The sequence below is a fragment of the Netta rufina genome, assembly GCF_964035555.1.
Source record: "Netta rufina genome assembly, chromosome: 1".
In the NCBI taxonomy this organism is placed as follows: Eukaryota; Metazoa; Chordata; class Aves; order Anseriformes; family Anatidae; genus Netta; species Netta rufina.
In genome coordinates this window covers 149,258,674-149,278,667 of record NC_140123.1, presented here as the reverse complement: position 1 = coordinate 149,278,667, position 19,994 = coordinate 149,258,674, and the positions used below count along the sequence as shown (strand labels likewise).

The 19,994-nt window shown below is 45.0% G+C and overlaps 1 protein-coding gene across 1 annotated transcript in view; it reads right to left on the bottom strand.

Moving 5' to 3' along the window:
- CHST11 (carbohydrate sulfotransferase 11) overlaps window positions 1–10,622 on the bottom strand; it is a gene marked incomplete at both ends in the record, with an annotated part of 164,225 nt that extends 153,603 nt beyond the window's left edge. The window contains one exon of the mRNA XM_084286037.1: window positions 10,505–10,622. Within this exon, the coding sequence (XP_084142163.1) occupies window positions 10,505–10,622 (118 nt within the window). The remainder of the gene's footprint in view (window positions 1–10,504) is intronic.
- Between the last annotated feature and the right edge of the window lie 9,372 nt (window positions 10,623–19,994).

Genomic DNA, 19,994 nt, shown 5'->3' with positions numbered 1-19,994 from the left:
ACTGCTCTGTAGCAGTGGATGTGACACTAACCTTGTGGGAAACCATTACTCAAGTCCCTCCACACATATCCTTCCTGTCTATGCCTTGGTTTCCTTAGCTGTAGAGTGAAAAAGAAGCACGGGCCTATTTTGTGGAGCATTCTTACGCCTTCTTTAGTAGTAATGCTTTGCTTTCATCAGATGTAGAATTGGGCCCAAACACACAAATTTTTCCAGAAATAATTCCTTTCTAACTTGCTGCCAATTAAAATTTTTCAGCAATAGCAGGAAAGCACAGACTTGCAGTTAACTAACGTAGAACACATATTGTTCCGTGTTCAGTAGCACTTCCAGGCTAGGTATAAAGATTTCTGGCAAGTTAAAATCAGTTGGGTACAACTCTGATGACAAAAGATCCCTCACAGCTGAAAAGGGAGCACGAAACAAATCCCACTTGGTCTCTCTTGACATTATATCTCAATGAAAATATAAACAAGCAAAAGGTCTAAAAAGCGCAAAGAAAACTAAAATGAAGGACAAAAAAGTCAATGTAAAGATTGGCAATGGGAAACAACCCAAGCTAGCTTGGACATGCAAGAATTACGGCCTGTTTCCCTTGGTGCCCTACCACACAGGAGGGAATGAGACACATTTCTAGCTGCACAAAGAGTTCTCACAGCAACGTGTTACCATGCTGGTTACAGCATTCCTGGGATAGATGAGGCTCTAAGTCACTGACATGAAACTGATGTATAGACTTTGTGTGTTACTATCATTCAGACACAATGGCCTCGTGTATCGAACTGTCCTGGCATCCTCTGCAAAATTCTTCTTTCTCCACTCTGGAACATTTCAAGAAAAGTGTTGAGGAAAAGGTAAGATAACATGGAAAGACTCACTAGAAAGACTGATGTGTTCTGAGGTTAAAAAAAAAAAAAAAGATGGAACAAGACAGCTAGATATAAACATAGTTTTAATTAAATCATGTCTGTCTTCTGTTATCCATTTCAGCTTTTAGTATCTCAAAAGGGTTTTATCTCAAAATAGTTAACGGCTCCAGAAGCTGCAACATTTTCGGCTTTTTTTCTTTAATGCAATTATACTTTTGCTGTTGCATCAGAAATTATTAATAGCCTTTTCTGCGTAGGATGGAAAAGTTCTTGCAGCAAGACCAGAAAACTTCGATCATACTGATGGCTTGCATGGTAATGGCTGCATACAACTTATCTGTCAATGTTGTTTCCACTGAAACTGATGAAAATAGACAGTATCCCCTTCAGTACTCCAACCATGTACCGCTATGGGGAAAAAACACCATTCACTTGAATGCAGAAGTGCTCTGTGAAGGACAAATAAATGAGAAAGTAGAAAAGCAGAGCTGTTGTTCTGTGGTATATTGCTCTTTAGGAGGACACGCAGGGACAAATTCTGCTGTTCGTTACAGTAGCTTTGATCCAGAATTAATATAATCAATTCAATGGAGCTGGCCCACATTTACAGTGCAGAGCTGCACCCAAGCCTGCAATCCAATATCCCTACCACCACAGGGGATGTGTGCCCTTTATGCAATTCAGAAAGCCTCTGTTCTGGCACAGTAGACCTGATCGAGCGCTCATTAAAATCAACTGAAAAGTGACCATTGCCTCCTCCAGGCAATCACGCAGACCTCATGCAGTCAATCCACCAGCATATTCAAACCATTCATCACTGTACTTCTTTCAGAAAACGTCATAAAACCTTACAGCTTGCCCAAAACAAAACCCCAAACCCAACAGCCTAGCAGGCAGCTGTGTTCATCCTAATTGAGCTTCCCCAAACTTGCCACAGAGGACCACCAAGTCTGGTTTGGGAAGAGAAGGAGGAAAGTGAAAAGGCAGGGATCAGCAGGCACGGTCTACATGATTTGCAGTGGCACAGTAGCAGGAACTCTGCACAATGCCCAGCTGACTGATCCTGCTCCCTGCAACAACTGCTAAATCAACTACAGCAACGTTTTTGAGGCAGAATATGTGTGTGTGTCAATAGCCACCCTGATTCTGTGGGGTATTTGTCCCCCTTGATTAGCAGCTACATCTACTTCATAATTATATGTGCACACTTAACTCCAAAGATAAAGCTTTTATACCCATCTGGGAACTCATATTTATTTTAGAAGCTAATCAAGACCAAAACACGTAATGAAGATAGACTTTTTCAGTTTCAGACTTATGACCACAAAGGACACATTTTATTAATCACTAAGTGTTTAAAAAGTGTTACTTCCCTCCCCCACAGTTACTATAAATTCTTCTCTCTCGCTGCAAGCATAGGCTGTAAAAACACGGCTTACTAGAAGGACATGTTCAGCTCCTGGTACACACCACTGTGAGTGCAGAATATGCTATTCCACATCGGGTCACTTAAGATGATACAGACAGTTTGGTCCTGGCTGCATTCCAATCAACTCTAAAGCACAATAATGCAAACAGTCCTTAAAAGGATTTTAACTACCCAAGGCTCTTCGTTTTAAGACGAGGTATTACAGCAGAGATCATCCATAGCATCCAATTATAACCACCTTATTAATTATACGTCTACCTTCCCTAAGCCAAAAATCCCTACAAGTTATCCATTTACAACTCTTTGACCTGCTTATATAATCACTTATTAGCCAAAAAAACAATGAAGGTTACTAGCTACAAAATATGCCATTTGTTAAGTGAGTTTAGAAAGCATTACTCTGAGGGTCCTGAAACCCACAATTTTTACTGTTTACAAAACATGTCTTGAATTCTCAGAACATCTTTAAAAAAAATAGATGTGAATAGAAAGCGTTGGTTTTTAAAATAAAACAAAATGGAAAAAAATATATGTATAGTAGCTTTGTACAGAGCTCTAGGTGTTTGAGAAGTGGATTGAAACCAAACAGAGCTTTTTATTTCTTGTGTGGACTCTGCAATTACAAACCAATGTCTCCCAACCCAGTGGCATTAAGAGAGACAACCTTTTGATATTAAGATTACTACGGACAGCATCTTTCAGCCTGAGACAATGACTGCCAGCCTGCAGACAACATTCAAAGCCGCAGCAGATCCTCTGCAGAACAAGGACGACCTAGAGCAGCCATAACCTCCTCTTTCACCTACTAGAGGACAAAGTGAGGGCTCTCATCCTGCAAAACCACACACAGATCACTCACATTCTTGAAGCCAAGGCTATTTCTCACTGCAAAAAAACTAAGAGCAGATGTTCAAAGGATGCGATTATTTCCCAGCTGTTTTTCCACGTTGCAGTCCACCTATGTCCATTAGCTGGATATAGTTAGCCTCCCCCAAGCCCCTGAAAGCACAGTGCCATGAGAAATGCTGCTGATTGCATTGTTTGTCTTTTCCATTTCCCCCAGAACCTTCTTGCAAGTTCTTTCATAGGAGTGTGAAATCACTGCAGCAGTGATTGATAGCGAAGGGTGCAAAGACATCCTTCAGTGTCTACAGCCTGGCACGAATAACATGAAGGCTACCTTGGAAAGCCACCCGTACTGTTGATGCTGATACTCCCACACAAAAAATTGTGCTCTTCCACAGCTTAAAAAAATCATAAAAAACATTACTTCTCTCAAGCTGGATGTTCCCATACATTGTGTAAGTCAAGAAGAATTAACAGAACAGAGAAACCACACCAAGTACGTGTTTCAATTAGTAAAAATTACAAAGCCCTTGGCACTTCTGGGATTTCTTTTAATGACAAAGAACTTCACAGTGGCAATCTTAGCAGAAAAGGGTTTGCACTTCAGCAGTCAATGCTTTTGGGTTACCTGGGCTGCCAATTTCAGCCCAATTACAGCGTGGAGGGTGGGGAGGATGGGTGGGTGGGCACGCACATGCTCACACACTTGCATGGGCAGCCCTCTGTTTTTAAATCAACATTTTACAAATGCTGATGCTCAGCTTTTTTAAACCAGAGATTTTAAGCCAGAGATCCCCCTTCCAGCAAATTAGATTACAGAGCTAACTTCGGTGTAACTCTGAACACTTCAGTGATTTTTTTATTTTTTTTTTACTCCAGAGTTTCCATTGGCAGCCATCTAATTTTATTTCTTTTAAATAACATTCCCTTCTGAGGCTTTACAAGCTAGACATTAATGCCTCTTTAAGACCTCTTTTCTAATGTGTAAAATTAATAAGGCTAAAAGCAAAGCTGTGGTCTACTTTCATCGCAAACACTGGACAAGGTACAAAGAGCAACCAAAAAGAGCACATCAGTTTAAAATAAAAGCTATCTGAATATTTAAACATGAAATACATAATGCAAGGAAACTTCTTTAATACAGAGAAACCTCTCTGACTCATACAGATACCAAGTTTGCTTGCTGCACACGCCAGATCTGCACAAGTGGAGCAAGAAAAACATGCCAGGTCCCAAAGACATACCTGCAATCTACACATCTGATGTGAGGGGTCCCCCAGCAGCCCATGGGGACTGTACAGGGTATCACAGAAAGGGCAGAACAGAAGAGGTACACATGGAATGGTCACACACACATACCTCCTAGCACGCTTATAAGCATGCTTGTTATTTGTGTGCTGGTGGCCTTTCATTACGCCCTTCCTAGTGGTGATACAGGCAGCAAGACAGCCCCCAAGACAGCAGGGAAGGATGGGAAATTTAACACTCATGGGGAAACATATAGCTGCAGCTTGATGGGAGGGAATGGATCTCCGGAGTCTCTCCAGCCACTCCTTTCTAAGGAACACGAGGAGAGGGCAAGCCAATTTCACTGGTCTGATGTTAAATGAAAAATGGGGGATAAAAGCATCAGGCAAAAGAAGCTATACAGAGTCCAAGTGTATAGGCTGTAGAATTTTGATTTATTCATGAAACCCTAGTTTCAGGTGCCAAACAATTACATGAAAGAGGAACACGCTGCATCCTCCGCTGATTACATCCACAGAATTGGAATCCGAGAAAATCCCCCTGTCTGGAGGCATGTGCCAGAGATAATTAGGAACTGTGCTCTCTCCTTGGTGCGCCGCAGTCTCTGGTGATCTCGTCTTCTGCTTAGAGCACGAGGCTTGTGCCAGAAACACCACTTTGTCACATGCAAGCATTCTGCTCACAACAAAGGGATGTTATCTACAATTCGGATACTGAAACACAAATAAGGAGGAATTAACCAAACTCTACATTTTAAATTGCTACTGTAAGGACAAATACCTGCTTAATCCACAAAGATCTTACATGAATGGGCTCCATGGGGAATAGGAACATCCAGCAGAAATATGAGCGTGCTTTGAAGCATTATCCTTGTAACGTAGTATGTGCTTACCGAATCTAAGTGACCTACCACAGACACGTATCCATCTTTATCCCAGACACGCCAGGTCTGCACAACTATAAAATTGCGGAATTTAATTTTATTCCCTTAACGTGAAAGGAGTCTTTCCCTTCATTGATTTGAGCGGGGCCCTTCACCCACACATCCACACTTGATTTTATATATGTTGACACTTAGACAAGTCACGCACTGAATTCAAACACTTGCCTTGAACAACACGAACAATCCGCAAAAAAAACATCAGATTCAAACCCTTGCGTCCCCAGCCCTGTTCCTAACTCCCTCAGGATCACCTTAGAGTTGATACATAATACATATGCATTAGCCCAAAAGGCTTGAGAGGAAAAAAACTGTACTAGAATGACATTCATGCAAGGACAACCGAAGCTGCTTTGTCAGGCAGGATTTGATGCCGTATGTCTGGCCACAGAGTCAAACAAAACACAGGAGTGCTGACTTTGGGAAGAGTAACATGGATCTAACTTCTTTCAGTTTCTCTAACCCATTTTTAGGGTTAGTTGCATGGCCCAGTGTAAGATAAACTACCCGTCACTCCTAGAAAAACAGTGGAAACGATGTAAAATCAGAAAGATGCTCACCCTATACAGAGACAAAATTGAAATCCTAGTTGCACCTGATCAGCTGTATAATGTTCTCCATAAAAAGCACTGAGCATTCATACTGCATTGTACTGCCTTGTTCAATCCTACAGGAAAAAAGTTTCCATTCACATTGACGTCTTATCTCTGAAAAATTCAGACTTGACAGAAAGTCGTGACAGTTTTATGTCTGTGAACACAGAGCTGAACACGGCTATGAAAGTCAGCAGACGGTTTCCTTGGTATTAATTAAGAGTAATAAAAACATTAAAAGCTTATACAAATCCGCATTGCAGAAGCGGTAATTGTGGAGTAATAAACATTCTGATAAACTACCATTTAGTAAGACCTTCCTGTGGACAGTGACAGGCAATTTTGGCTCAAATACATTCAGGAACAGATTTTTATTTCTAAAGGTCAGCAAGCAGTTGCTGCAAATAAGCTGTGCTCGTATGTACTGAGACAGAAAGAGCTGCCCTCCTGGTAAGTTTAATACTCACTAACGAGGAAGACTTTCGGAAGACACGGAGAGCAGTTTAATTCTTAACTTTGAGCACTTCCAGCCCACTGGTACCTTTGAGAAGGGGGACTGGAGCTAGTTTGCTCACACCGATCGTGCGGTCCCATGGAAATCAATGAGAAGCTTACAGGGGCATTGACAAAAGAATACAGCACGGCCCCCTCGCCGGCACCCAGCTGGGTTTCTGCCTGCGACCAGGGGACGGGTTTCATCGCATGCAATTAAATGAGGGCCAGACTCTTGCGGCTGTCAAATGAACTCCGTCTCTCAGTATCCCAAACAGAATAATTTAAAGCCAGTATATGGGGTCCATCAAAGGAAAGCCACACACCCACTGCTTTGCAAGTCTCCTTCCCCTTTATAAGCAGGGGAGAAAGCGTGGAGCAGTTGCAAGATAGGAGACTGCTGCATTGATTTTCAATCTCCCATCAAGACCAATAATGAGCTTGTCATCAGACAAAGAAAAAAATATTATCTCATGTGATCTGAGCTGTTCTGACACTTGAACAAAGGTAGACACCAGCCTTCTGTAAGGACCAAGCAGCTATCAATCAGACAGCGCTACAAGAGGCACTAAGACGATCGGGGACTGGAGGCCGGTCTGAGGACCCAACCTTTGTTAGCATTCACGGGAGAACTGCACGAGTCAAAAACAGGAGATGAGAAATGGAGAAAAAGCATTCCGGTCTGCAGTGAAAACAACACAAAGGGGTAAAACACAGACTTAGAATAAAGATGCGTTTCAGATTAAAGAAAAAAAGAAAATACTGTTAGCTATTCTACCTTTCCGTGGAACTTTCCCTCACCGAGGATCCCAGCACAAGGACCAGTGAGCGAACTGATTTCATCAGAAAAGCAGCACATGCAACAGTGGTGGGCTGCCACACAAAATCCTAGGGCCGACCCACTGCATGCAGACAGAAGATACTCAGGTTTCACTCGGTTCTGTAGGTAACACGTGGGGGAAATATTCTGAGCAAGGACCTGTGAATATCAAGAAACCTTTGCTATGTCCAGCTAAGGCAAATACTGAAGAACATGTTTTTGTGTTTGGGTGTGTTGGCAATTTCTTTTTGCTTTTTTTTTTTTTTTTCCTCTTTCCTTAGAGGCTAGACAGGCAACAGGAAAACACACAGAAGTCCCCGCTGCTATTTCCTTCCTTGGGAGCAAACAGTGAGCTGGCCTTCCCCAAATCCACAGGCAAGCCACAGAGCCAGGATCACCTCCAGAGCTTTCTCTGCAGTGCCCTTGAGTGCCACAGAGCAGCACAGCTCACCCAGAGACTGGTCAGGGAACCCCATTTCGGGCAGGTGGGTCCCCCAGCAAGTAGTTAACCTCTGCCAGAAGTTGTGCCTTGCAGAGATGCATTCACCAGACAGCACGCTTACTGCTGGCTTCCCAACAGAGAGCTGGTGTGGAGCCAAAATGAACAACGTGCCAAAAGCACCTGACCCTATAGCTATTTGCGATACCATGCAGGGACACAGCACCACATTCTGCCCCAAAGGTAAGGTAAGAGCAGGCACCTTCCCTTTTCTGTTTCCCCAAGAAAGTCTTCCATTAGCTGTCGGTTTCCCCATTCAGTTACTCCAATGGAAAAATCCGCCAGCAGGGGAGACTTTTTGCTGTTGCTGGTATTGAAAGGGTTCTAGCAAGAGATTCAGCTGTCTAGCAAGACATTCAGACTTTCTAAAACGGAAAATGCCCACCTAACTAATGAAGAGTTGTCTTGTCGCTGAGGAGTGCTGGGCTCATCATCTGATGGCCTCCCAGCATCTTTCACCCACCCTGCATCACACCCAAAGCTGTTCGGGAAGCTCTGTAGGCAGAGAACAAGTTTCCTAAAATTCACCAAGAGAACTGAGGGGGTGAAGAAATTGCCAGATTTTGAATGAAGAGCTGACAGTTCTTGCAAAGAACTTAACTGAAGACCTTATTTTCCTTCCAAAAAGCCTGGGTAGAAATTTTTCAGCTAATTCTGACCGCAGGGATCCTGTCTTACAAAGCGTTGTGAACATCCAGCGCCAGCGGCCGGTGGCAGCCCAGGGTCTGTCAGCTCCCTCCTGCTGCCTTCCCAAGGCACACGCTACAGTGCGGAGCAGCTAAAATTTCCAACACCCTCCGCTGCCAAAGGGGTACCGGCAAGATTTTGAGAGGTTTGAATACCCTCAGTCCCATCCAGCCTGACTTGTCCTTGGCCAAGGGTTCAGCTCCAATGAATTTAGGGACACACCAAGAAGGATTACTGATGTGCATGGAAATAAGGATGCTTACAACCTCCCAAACAGGTCTGCTACCTGATGCATGCCGCACTCCCAAGTCTGCTGCCTCCCTCCAAGAACACCATGTTATATTACCGCAGACGGCAGGCTATACAATCATATGATAGATACCTGGTGAAATACCTGTCTGAGCTTCACCAACTGCATGCCAACCGACTGACCACACTACGCATCAATCCAGATCAGAGTTTGATAGATTTCTAGCAGTTTCCACTACGGAAACAGACCGCTTTAAAAGAGAAGCACAACTGGTCATGATCAGAAAGGTACAGCGGAGATAGAAGGGTTCTGATTGCATTTATTTCCAGACCTACTCCTCGCACACTAACAACCTAAAAACATGTCCAGTGCAAGATGGGCGCAGTTCATCCTCCCCCTGATTTCACAGCATCACGCTCTCACCTCAGAGTTTATGGCAAATCCTTTGAATTGTACCGAAATCAACCTATTTATAGTTCCACAACAGCACGAATACAAAGCCCTAACCTTCAGCAGTTAGCGACAGAGCACACTGAGAATTCTTGTAAGGCAATTTTCATATATTCCAAAATTCACGGCGAAACATTTGATTTAATCCCTCGCTTACTGCATGCTGAGTTTTTGTTCCAGCAGCACAATTCACCCGAAACTCGGGGAAAAAGACAACTCTTGGCCAAATTTTCTGAACACGCACGCAAACTACATTGCCCGTGGAATGCAGGCAACGCGAAGACTCGGACTTTTATTAAATTTGTGAAGCTGCGTTACAGCTATCTGGTCTGCACGGTGCTCGGAGCCCTCGGATAAAGCCTCTTCCAGGTCTGCTGAGGGCTGAGCACTCCTTGCGATGCCGGCGAGCACGGAGGGGATGCAGCAGGGAGGAAAAACCACGCTGATCTTCCCAAGGAACCGGCAGGTACGGACACAGACGGGCACCCTGCGAACGACACCGACCTGCGAGGCGCGGGCAGCTGGCAGACAGGCAGCAAGCAAGACCTGGAAACAAGACCTGACCTCGCCGCACCACAGCCACCCCTCAAGCCTCCACGCTCCGCAGCTCCCAAAAACTTTAAGGAAGGTGAATTTTTAAGCGCCCACAGCCCGGTAGCGACAACCAGGGGAGGACAGGGGCGTGCTGAGCGCCTCCTTTTCCCTTCGCCCCCCTTTTGCCCCTCGCACTGCCCTGCACGGAGGCGACGGGCACGGCCGGGGGCTGCCACCCAGAGGGGTCCGCGATGAAAGGGTCAGGGCGGCTGGGCTCGGACCGGCAGGGCTCGGAGGGGCTGATTTTGGGACCGGCAGCTGTGGGGACCGGCAGGGCTCGGAGCCCGGCTGCGGTGCGAAGTTTCCAGGAGCCGACCCCACGTCGGGGTGGGAGGGGGGGATCGGGAGCAGGATGGGGAAACCGGGGGCCGGGAAGAGCCGAACCGAGCCAAAATGAGCCAAAACGAGCCGGGCAGAGCCAAACCGAGCCGGGTAAAGCCAAATGGAGCCGGGTAAAGCCGGGCAGAGCCGATCCGCAGAGGATGCGGGGCTGGAGGCACAGCCCCGGCCGCCGCCGCTCCGTCCAACTCCGCTCCTCGTGCAGTTGAACGTTAAAAAAGAATATAATAAAAAAAAAAAAAGGATGATAATAATTTAAAAAAATATATATATTATTTATCTTAAAGCCAAACTTTGCTCCCCGCCCCGCCGCGGGACGCTCCCCGCCGAGCCCCGTCCGTGCCGCAGCGCTGCCGGCCGCCACCTGCCCCCGGGGGTGGTGATGCCGGTGCCGGTGCCGGTGCCGGTGGCGGTGCTTGTACCGGTGCCGGTGGTGGCGGAGCCGTACCTGGGTGCAACGTACTTTGGAAGTAGAAGATGACGAGGATGAAGGAGCCCACGGACGTGACCAGGACCATCCTGCACACCCGGTTCATCCTCATTACTTCCAGCACCGCCGGCTTCATGGCGCTGCCCGGCGGCGCAGGGAGGGCGGGTGAGGAACAGAGAGGGGGGCGGCGGGGTGCCGGGACCGGTGCCGGTGCCGGTGCCCGAACCGAGCCGGGCAGAGCCGGGCAGGAGGAGCCGGAGCCGCAGCCGCCGCCGCCGCCGCCGCCGCTCCGGAGGATGCCCGGGCGCCCGCGCCCCGCAGCGGGGGGCGCTAATGCCTGCGCTGGGCGTGACCACGCGGCGCGCCAGGCGGAGGGGCGCTCCGCGCCGCGCGGGGGGGAGGCGGGCCGGGCGGGGAGCCGGGGCGGAGCGCGTCCCCCCCCCGCGCCGAGGGGAGAGATGGTCCCGCCCGGCGGCGGCCGCGGGCGGGGACGCGCTGGGCTGCCTCGAGGGGCCGCCGCGGCCGGGGGCCAGTGGGTGGGAGGGCGGCGGGGGGTGAGGGTGGGTCTGTGCGTGAGGGAGCCCCGAGCCCCCTCAGGTCAGCGCCCGCTGCCGGTGGTGGCCGCGCTTTGTCACCGCCTCCTCGCCGCGCCGGCCGGCGGTTGTGAACGTTTCTAACGGGCGTAACCGGCGGCGTTGGGCAGCACTGAGTCATCCCCGCCCCGCCAGGCCCTGAGGTGCCCCGGGAGGGAGAGGAGCTCGGTGTGAGGGGGCAAAACGAGCCCGAGGGGGCCACACAGCCCTTGGGGTCCCAGCACCTCCACACCCAGGGGTTGTGGCACCCCACAGGGAAGGTTTCTGACACTAAACACACCACAGGGCTCACAAACTGGGACTGCACACTTGCTCCGAACTACAGAGGTGTTAAAAAGTACATCTGGGAATTGATATAAAGTCCACAAGTCCACATGTTAACCAGCCCCTTTGTTCTCCCGCTGCGCCCCAACACCAGTTTGCTACTGCTTTTCTTCTTGCTAAAAGTGAGAATCCTTTTGCTGATGCCATCTTCAGGGGTAAAAGGATTTTTTTTTTATTTTTTTTTCCCCTCCAGATTCCTGTCTGTTCTTCTAGGGGGGTTGGAAGAGGTCTTTAAAATGAAAATAGCCCTAAACAGACCCAGCCCAAAGGTGGAGGCTGGGAAGCAGGTAGGATAAAACACAGTTTAAGCCAGAAAAACACAAACAAACACAAAGCGTGAGTATTCCTTCCTGGGTAATTGTGACAGAAACTTCTAAAGTCACTGGGACTTTCCATTCAGACAATTAAAAGGCTTTTTATCTGAAGGATAAACCATTTATCTAGATGTTTGTAACAGAGTAGAGATTAGGAGGGCTTGGCCTGGAGTTTCAATAATGAGAAAATATTCATTTTGCTTACTTTCTGTAGATTCTTCTTGTAGCAGTTTTAACACACAGTGCTCCACGGTGCTGGAGAAGGTGGTGTGTTACTCGTGTGGCTTAGCAATAGTTACTCTCTTCTTCTGGACATCACCCTCCGATGGCAGGAAGCAGCAGTTTAGAGCAATGGGGAAAAAAGAACCAGCTGTGTTGCCAATAGTCTTAATATAAGAGAATTGTAAAAGCGATACCTTCACTACATGGACTGGAAATGACAAGATTAACATTCATGCTCATGCTTGCAGCATCGATGTCAATTTCAAACCATGGCATCCTTTCTAATATCCAGTGAGTTAGGACAGTGATGAAACACAGCAGGTTTTTGTTTTGTAGTGGTGGTGTTTGGTTTTGTTTGCTTTTTGACATTCAGACACCTGTACTCTTGATTTCCTACAGGAAAGAGCAAAAGAGAGCATGAAAGAGGGAACAGAAGGAAATGCAGTTGTCTTTCCAGATGAGTGCCAAGTTTTCTAGTAGGAACAATGCACAGCTCAGACACTCAAGCACACCCCTGAGTGGATGGTTTAGCAGCTGCAGAACAAAAGGGAGACCTTGGGTTGTATGGTAGGTGTGATCACCTACCATTGCCGTGATACTATCCAGTGTCTCTAAATAAAATACTCTCATCATCCGAGAGACTTCTGGAAAGAAAGACTTAAGAGCTTAAGAACCAGATGCCAGTGACATCAGAAGGAGTCCAGACAGTGTTTTGTAGATTATTTCATAACAGAAAAGCTTTAGAGAAAACAAACAAACAAATCCGCCCACATCGCTATTTATTGATAAAGCTCTAAAAATAACAAAACCACAGTTGAAAAACAGCACAGACAGAAATGCAGTGTGTAACAAACTCATAGTGCAATTTATGAAAAAATGACAAGCATGCTAATATTAAGGAGCATGTGGAAATTTAAAACAGAAATCCATTAGCAAAGAGAGGTGTCAGTGAGAAACACAGGTATCTGTGATATAACTTGTTTTGTTTTATATCAATAGGCATCCTCCTCTTAAAAACAAAGGTGAACATTTTTGGGGAATATTTTTGGATGGGGGCAACTGACATTATGAAGGGAATATGCACAAGCTTTTAGGCATGCAAGCTCTTCTTCAGATCTGGAGCAGAAGCAGCAAGTTTCAGACTGTCTCACGTCTCAGACTGTTACAGATCCAGTCCCATCACAGCGCTCACCACCGCAGAGTGAGGCTGCCTAGCTAAACGATCAATAAATCTTCAGGATCACCTACACGTCTCTCTGGTTACGTTCTGTGGGGATAGTTTAACTTCTGCCTAAACCAACCATAAAGAGACCAGGGTTTTGTCTTTGACCATCAAGGAAAAAGTACTGTGCTTTAGTAAACCCGGCTGGTCCGTAAACCTTTCACTTGACCAGCTCCATCAAATCGCACTGCCTGAAAGTAGGAAGCCAAAATGTTTCTTTTTTGTTTAGGTGCAGGGCATGCAACTCCTTACTTCACAACCTCGTACCGCAGCCTGAGATTACCTATCAGTCAAATTGTATTCAGCAATGGTATTCTACCAATATATGGTAACAGTCCTTTAAGGTACTGATTGTTTCCATTTTAAAAAAGTCCCTGAGAAGCCTCCTGATGCAGCTGATTTCAGTGGAAGTAGGACAAAGCTCTTTTACCCGCAGATTTCTCAGTCAGCAGTTCTCTGTACACATGACTAAAATGCCACCCAGCTCCAGGAAGCCACTGTCATGAGAAATGTTAAGACAGTGCTTCCTGGAGCTATAAAAAAGTCTTGCCCCTTCCTCTCCCCTCCAAATAAGAACACTCGCTTGTCTAACGTGCTCTCAAAGCCAAAAAACCTGCTGAGTTTCTGAAATACCTTGTCCTGCATCTTGCATCTTCTGTGAGTGCTCTGCATCTTGGAAAACAGCATGAATCAGGATGCCACCTCCTCATGGGACTCCCTCAGCAGAGCCGTTTCAGCCTCTCAGGAAGGAAGGGATGCAGCAATATAGCTTGGCCTAGCCACAATGAGCCGTTGCTTATCGCCGAGCAGGAACACATTAATTAGGCTCATGGAACAAACAAACCTAGACACAAGTCTTACCTGATCTTTTAGCTTTCCCTTCGTTAGGTAAAGTCTTAATTCCCCAAGCAACCCGAGCTACTGCATTACAAGGCAAGCCCACATTCTTGCAGTGCCTTGGTTGCAAGTAGGTGTCAAGAGTCCTTTCCCAAGAATGTAAGGTTTATCCTTTCCCACTTAAAAGGTACATTGTACTAGATGTCACTCTGCTACACAACCTGCTTTTTCCTAATGATTTTGTCTGGCTTTGTTTGCGACGGAACAAGTTTATGGCATCTGGGACCACACGCTTCCCGGGTAATGCAAACCAGATTTTGAGGAGAGGCAGCATGTCTAAAGATGCAACTTGTGTTATCTGAATGGTGACATCTGAAAGGTATGGTTGTCTCCAGTTCCCTTCTACTGAAAGGCTACCGTTTAGTTTTGTGCTTTATTTGCCCACAGAGGAATTCCAGTGGGCTTCTTCCCTTCCTCACAAAACTCACTAGTGGTCCCTTCTCTGCGGAGAGCTTGCCCTGGGGAGCAGAACAGCTTTTTCAGGTCTAACTATGGATATGCTCCCATCTCTGAAACGCATGTGGTACCTTTATCATCATCTATCGTTAGTCTTCATTATTACCTATTTACTATTATTATTATCCTCATTGGAAAACATCCTGGCAAGCTTTAGGAAGCACTGTGCTAATATAGATCCTTGCAAGAACCGTTTTTGCCAGCATGGTACATACCCGGTCTGTAAGCATGCTAAGCTGTGCTGCTAACAACAGCTCACTGACAAGACTGGGTGAAGATGCTTGTATCTACTAAATACAAGGGCAATGCAGTCCATTTAAATAACTTCACAATGCTGACAAAAGTTTCTGATACAGAACTGTCTTGATTTGAAGGCAGAAGAACGTACGATCACTGTGAAGTCAAACAAGATACATGAAAGAACAACGATATATTTAGCTTAACTAAACTCATAAGGAGAAATGATGAATCTTGAAATAACACATATATTCATTCTTCTAAAGTAGTACTTACCAGAAAGCTCAATGTCTGATGGTTCCAAGACAACTATGATACTAATTGTGAGGCTGTTAGTTAAAAGACTTTGGGGAGTTAGGCACAGAAGCAATGCACTGGATCAAACCCAGTGGCCCAACACTGTCCAGGACAAAGTCACTGGCATCAGAGGAAAGGTCAATAAGCCCTGCAGCAGGCAGAAGTGGTCAAGTCTGCAGGAAGACTGATGTTTGCTTGTGACATTTATTAGCTAAAGCTTGGCTTTTGTCCTGCAGTGCCAATGGCTGCACTTGGGGAACAGCCCCCAAAAATCAGATCCAAGAAAAATTCCAATGCAACCCATCATCTCAGCTACCAGAGCAGCCAATACAAATTCCTAGGCAAAGCAGACACTAAAACATTTGCCAAGTTCCACTGAAGCTCAGTTTTCTCTCTCTCTTTTTTTTTTTTTTTTTTTCAATCCTATGTGCAGTTTCTTTGCATTTTTCCCCTACTGCCAGTTAAGGACACTCTTTATGAAGTGGAATTATTGGAGTAGAGTTTAACAAATGAAAGGGAAGAGGCAGCTGCAAGGCAAGCCATTCTGCTCATGCAAATTCCCCTTGCACTGAGGTAGTTGCATTTGTTACAAGGACTTGTAAAATGGTCATGTATTTTGCCCAGCAATAGTGGGACAATCTTGACCTGTGTTTAAATTCATCTCTCTTCTTCTAGCAACCTTAGAGCACTAGCAACATCAGAAATGTGACTCAGAGCATACAGAGGCTGAAATAAAAAAGAATTACTGGCTTTTCATGGGGTTGCTCATCCTAATTCTATTCTCAGACACCAGGGATTACTCATGCTCTTCAGAACATATTGCTGGTGTCCTGCTATGCTGCTCATTAGACACAAGGGTCTCACAATAAAACGTAGTAGCCAGGAAGGCAGGATGCTGGTAGCTGTTGGCTAGCCAAAGCAGCACACCACCAGAACAGTACGCACTGCGTATGCTTTACAAGCTGTAAGCATGCTTGCTCCATTCACCCCACAGCAATTTCTCAGCTAAAATCCAGGCAAGCTACTTCCAGGAGCAAATTGATTTGTCTCCAAGAGTTGGAGTGGTTTATACGTTACTCTGGGGGGAAAAAAAGAATCCGGCCAAATAGGAACAAGAACACACATACTTAAAAATGAAAAAACATCTTTGCAGATGGGAAGAAAATCATAGAATAAATTATTATTGGGAAGGAGAAAAAAAAGGAGCAAGGAAAATACTCACCCCACAAAAAAAAAAAAAAAAAAAAAAAGAAAAGGAAACTGGAAAAACAATTACTTCATTTGTTCCCGTTCTACTTTTCTGAACTGAAGATAAAACCATCCCCTCTGCTTAGTGATTTTAAAAGTGCCTTTAAGTGATTGTTTAGCTTTTCTGAAACACTCTCTGATTATTTCTGATAAACTACATAAATTGCCATTATTTTCTGTAAAGGGTTTCTTTCAAAATCATCATTATTATCACTTCCGGGGTAGATCCATCTCACCACTTAGGTGTATATTTCATCCAGCTGGTCTCCAACCATTTGCCATAGAAGCATCATTAAATTAACAGAAAGGAAAACACGTTTACATGACACGATTCACTTTGCCTGTTTTAGACTTCTACAGTGCAATGAGATGAATCACGGCCTAGAAGTGCCCCTTGAGTGAAAAGCTCCTGGACATCTAACTCTGCTACAGACACGTATATTGCACAGGGGGGAGGCTAGGAAAAGCAAATCCCAACCCATGTTTCTCAATTTTTTTTTGCTTTGTAGGACATGCAGCCAAACCTCATATTTTCTGTACTCTATTTTTCAGCATAATATCCTGTTTGCCTGTCACCTACCTTACAAAATACCTTGCAGTAAGAAATGGGAGGCATCTTCTTCATTGTTACTTAGGTCAATATGTCCTTTCTTTTCCTACATTTTTTTTCTAAACACACATAAAAACCATCTTGGGATAAATATAAATGTTTTCCTTTTTAAAGTGCTTTCCATTTAAAGTTTTAACCCTATGCCAAAATTCAATATTGTCATAAAAGACTTCAGTTCATTATAATAACCAGAAGATTCTTTTTTACATGTATAGTTACGACACATTCAGTTTACACACATTTGATCTAAACGTACATTTAAAGTCCTTAGGATTTGCAAGTGTGGAATGTTTTTCAAAATCAATGGCAAGTTAACATAGTCTGAAGTGGAAAGTCACATACCTCTCATGTTGCCACGCTTTTCTTATGTTTCATTCCTTTAATATTTGCTCTAGGAGAAAAAAAATCTGCTAAAGCCAGTAGAAGCACAGGTGTGAAAAGCAGATCCACGGTTGAAGCCAGGTTTCTTCTGCCCAAAGGATAATAGCAATACTGAAAATCTTCAGACTGCTGCTGTTTCGGGAGAGGCAGCAATTCATACTTACAAGCAGGACTTCTCTCACTGTCTACACTACAGTGACCTTAGGCCTGAGAAGTGTTATGAGAAGTTTAACTGCAAAACACTCTGGGATTATATGGAACAGTTTAGAAACACATCTAAAAGAAAGCATTTTCTAGAGATAATTAAATGCCCTCCCTCCGCCCTTTCACCATCCTTCCTCAATTAAAAGGTGTGACTTCAGGGACTCTTTCTATTTAAAGGATGTCTAGGTGATATTACAGGAGAGAGAACAGAGATAATAAATCACACAGAAGCTGTTGAAATAATGTTAACCAACCTGTAAAGACATTTTTCCAAATCACTTCACACATTCATTACTCCATCAGTATAGCATCTATATAACGAGTAACTCCTTATGTTCCCCCTCTGATGTAGGTTCCCATTCTTATGAAGCACCTGCAGCGGAGCTGCGATTCCAACTGGGCTACGAAGTCTCTGCAAAGGAGAACGCGACCCAGCTCCAGCAATGAGAGTCTGTAAACACCGTTGACAGCTGACTATGCAAACCCACGATTCACATGGTGAAGCATTTCCTGACCTGAGAAAGAAAAAAGGTTTGTGTTTACCACTGGTTTAACCACATTAAGGAAAGATAACCCAATTTTAGTAATACAAAAAGTTTTCCTTTGGCAATTTAGAAGGCAAAAGGGAATGTTTCTGTCACTTCTCTTCTGAACAGCAGGTTAAGAAATTTTTACAGAGCAACAGCAGCAACTACAACACATTTTCATGATCCATTCAGGCTTGGTTTCAGATCTGTTTGATAAAACATGAGCCATAATTCTATCACAGTTCACCTCTTCCTGGAGATGGCCTAGGATAACATACCCACGTTGATTCTACACCATCTGTGAAAGGCTGATGAAGAATGAATACCATTAAGCCATCTATTCCTGCACAGGAATAATGGCTATCTGCTATACATGGTTCACTGATAAAAAAAAATAAAAATCAGAAGTGCTTACTGAAGGCTCCATGGTGCCTCATTACATCATTACTTTCTTATAATCCATATTTATGTAATACTAATAGAGAATGAATATACATGGCCTAAACTGCAGCAGTTTCCAACTTCATTGACTTTTCCAACCTTTTCGTTCCTTTCTCACTGGTCTCAAAGTCAAATAATGTTGCAAATGCATACTGAAAGATCCATTGTTTTTCCTCAAAACAAAACAAAAATTTATAACTAACCCTGGGGAAGAAGTTTTCTGTGAATGCAAGTCAAAACTAAGATTTCCAATGACACAAAAAGGACTTCAAATCAACTTAAGGGTAACCACTGCTACAGTGTTCTTTTGAGTGAGAGAACTTCAGACGTGCTACTGTAAAGCAACCTGATCTGCTTCTGTTGACAGAGTGTCACCCCTTCAGTAAATAATGCCATACAATTGAGTCAGCATCAGGCATAACAAGGGCAGGTGATGTTTTCCTGGAGAAGATCAAGCACTGGAGGAAAAAAAGATTGCCATACTGACAGGAGATCCATTAAAGGAAGTTTGCATCTCCACCTGGTGTTAGCTGCTCACTCTAAGACCGGAGATTTCTATCACCTTTGTTTGTGTCATTTACCAAACCAACTTGGTGTGAAGCCATGGCGTAACTGGGTGAAGTGGGCTGGCCTTGGCTGGCTGACAGACCTCACCCCCCTGCTCTCTCACTGTTCCTCCTCAACAGGACAAGGAAGAAAAGAAGCTGGAAAAGCTTATGAACTGAAACAAGGACAGGAAGATGACTCATCAGTTACAAAACAGACTTGTGGAAGATAAATGTATTGCCAATTAAAAATAGAGTAGGCCAGTCAGAAATAAATAACTAAAAATTAAAAAAAAAAAAAATCCTTTCCCCATGCTCAGCCTCACTCTTTCATTCCTGAGTCTTCTGCCTCATCCCCCTCCACAAGCAGCACAGGGGAGATGGGGAATGGGGCATGTGGTCAGACCATAACACTTCTCTGTTGCTCCTTTCTCCTCACGCTTTCTCCTGCTCCACCTTGATGTCCCTCACACAGCATACAGTCCTTCACAAACTGCTCCAACGTGGGTCATTCCCACAGACTGCAGTTCAAGAACATCTGCTGTGGTGTGGGGTCTTCCATGGGCTGCAGCACGAGTATCTGCTCCAGCACAGTCCTCAACGGGTTGCAGGGGGACAATCTGCTGCATCATTGTGTTCCCCGTGGGCTGCAGGGGAATCTCTGCACCAGCACCCTTCCTTCTTCACTGACTTTGGTCCTTGCAGGGTTGTTTCTCATTTTTTTCCTCACTGCTCTTTCTCACAGCTGCTACACAGCCTTTGTTACCCTTTCTTATATATGTTTTCACAGAGGTACCTTCAGCTTCACTGATCAGCTCAGCTTTGGCCAGTTGTGAGTCTGTTTTGGAGGTGTGTCTAATACAGGGAAACCTCTGGTATCTTCTCACAGAGGCCACCTTTGCAGTTCCCCTGCTACCAAAACTTGGACGCATAAGCCTAATATACCAAGGAAGTAGATGTGATCATCCCTCGGGTGTTTGGACTATAAAC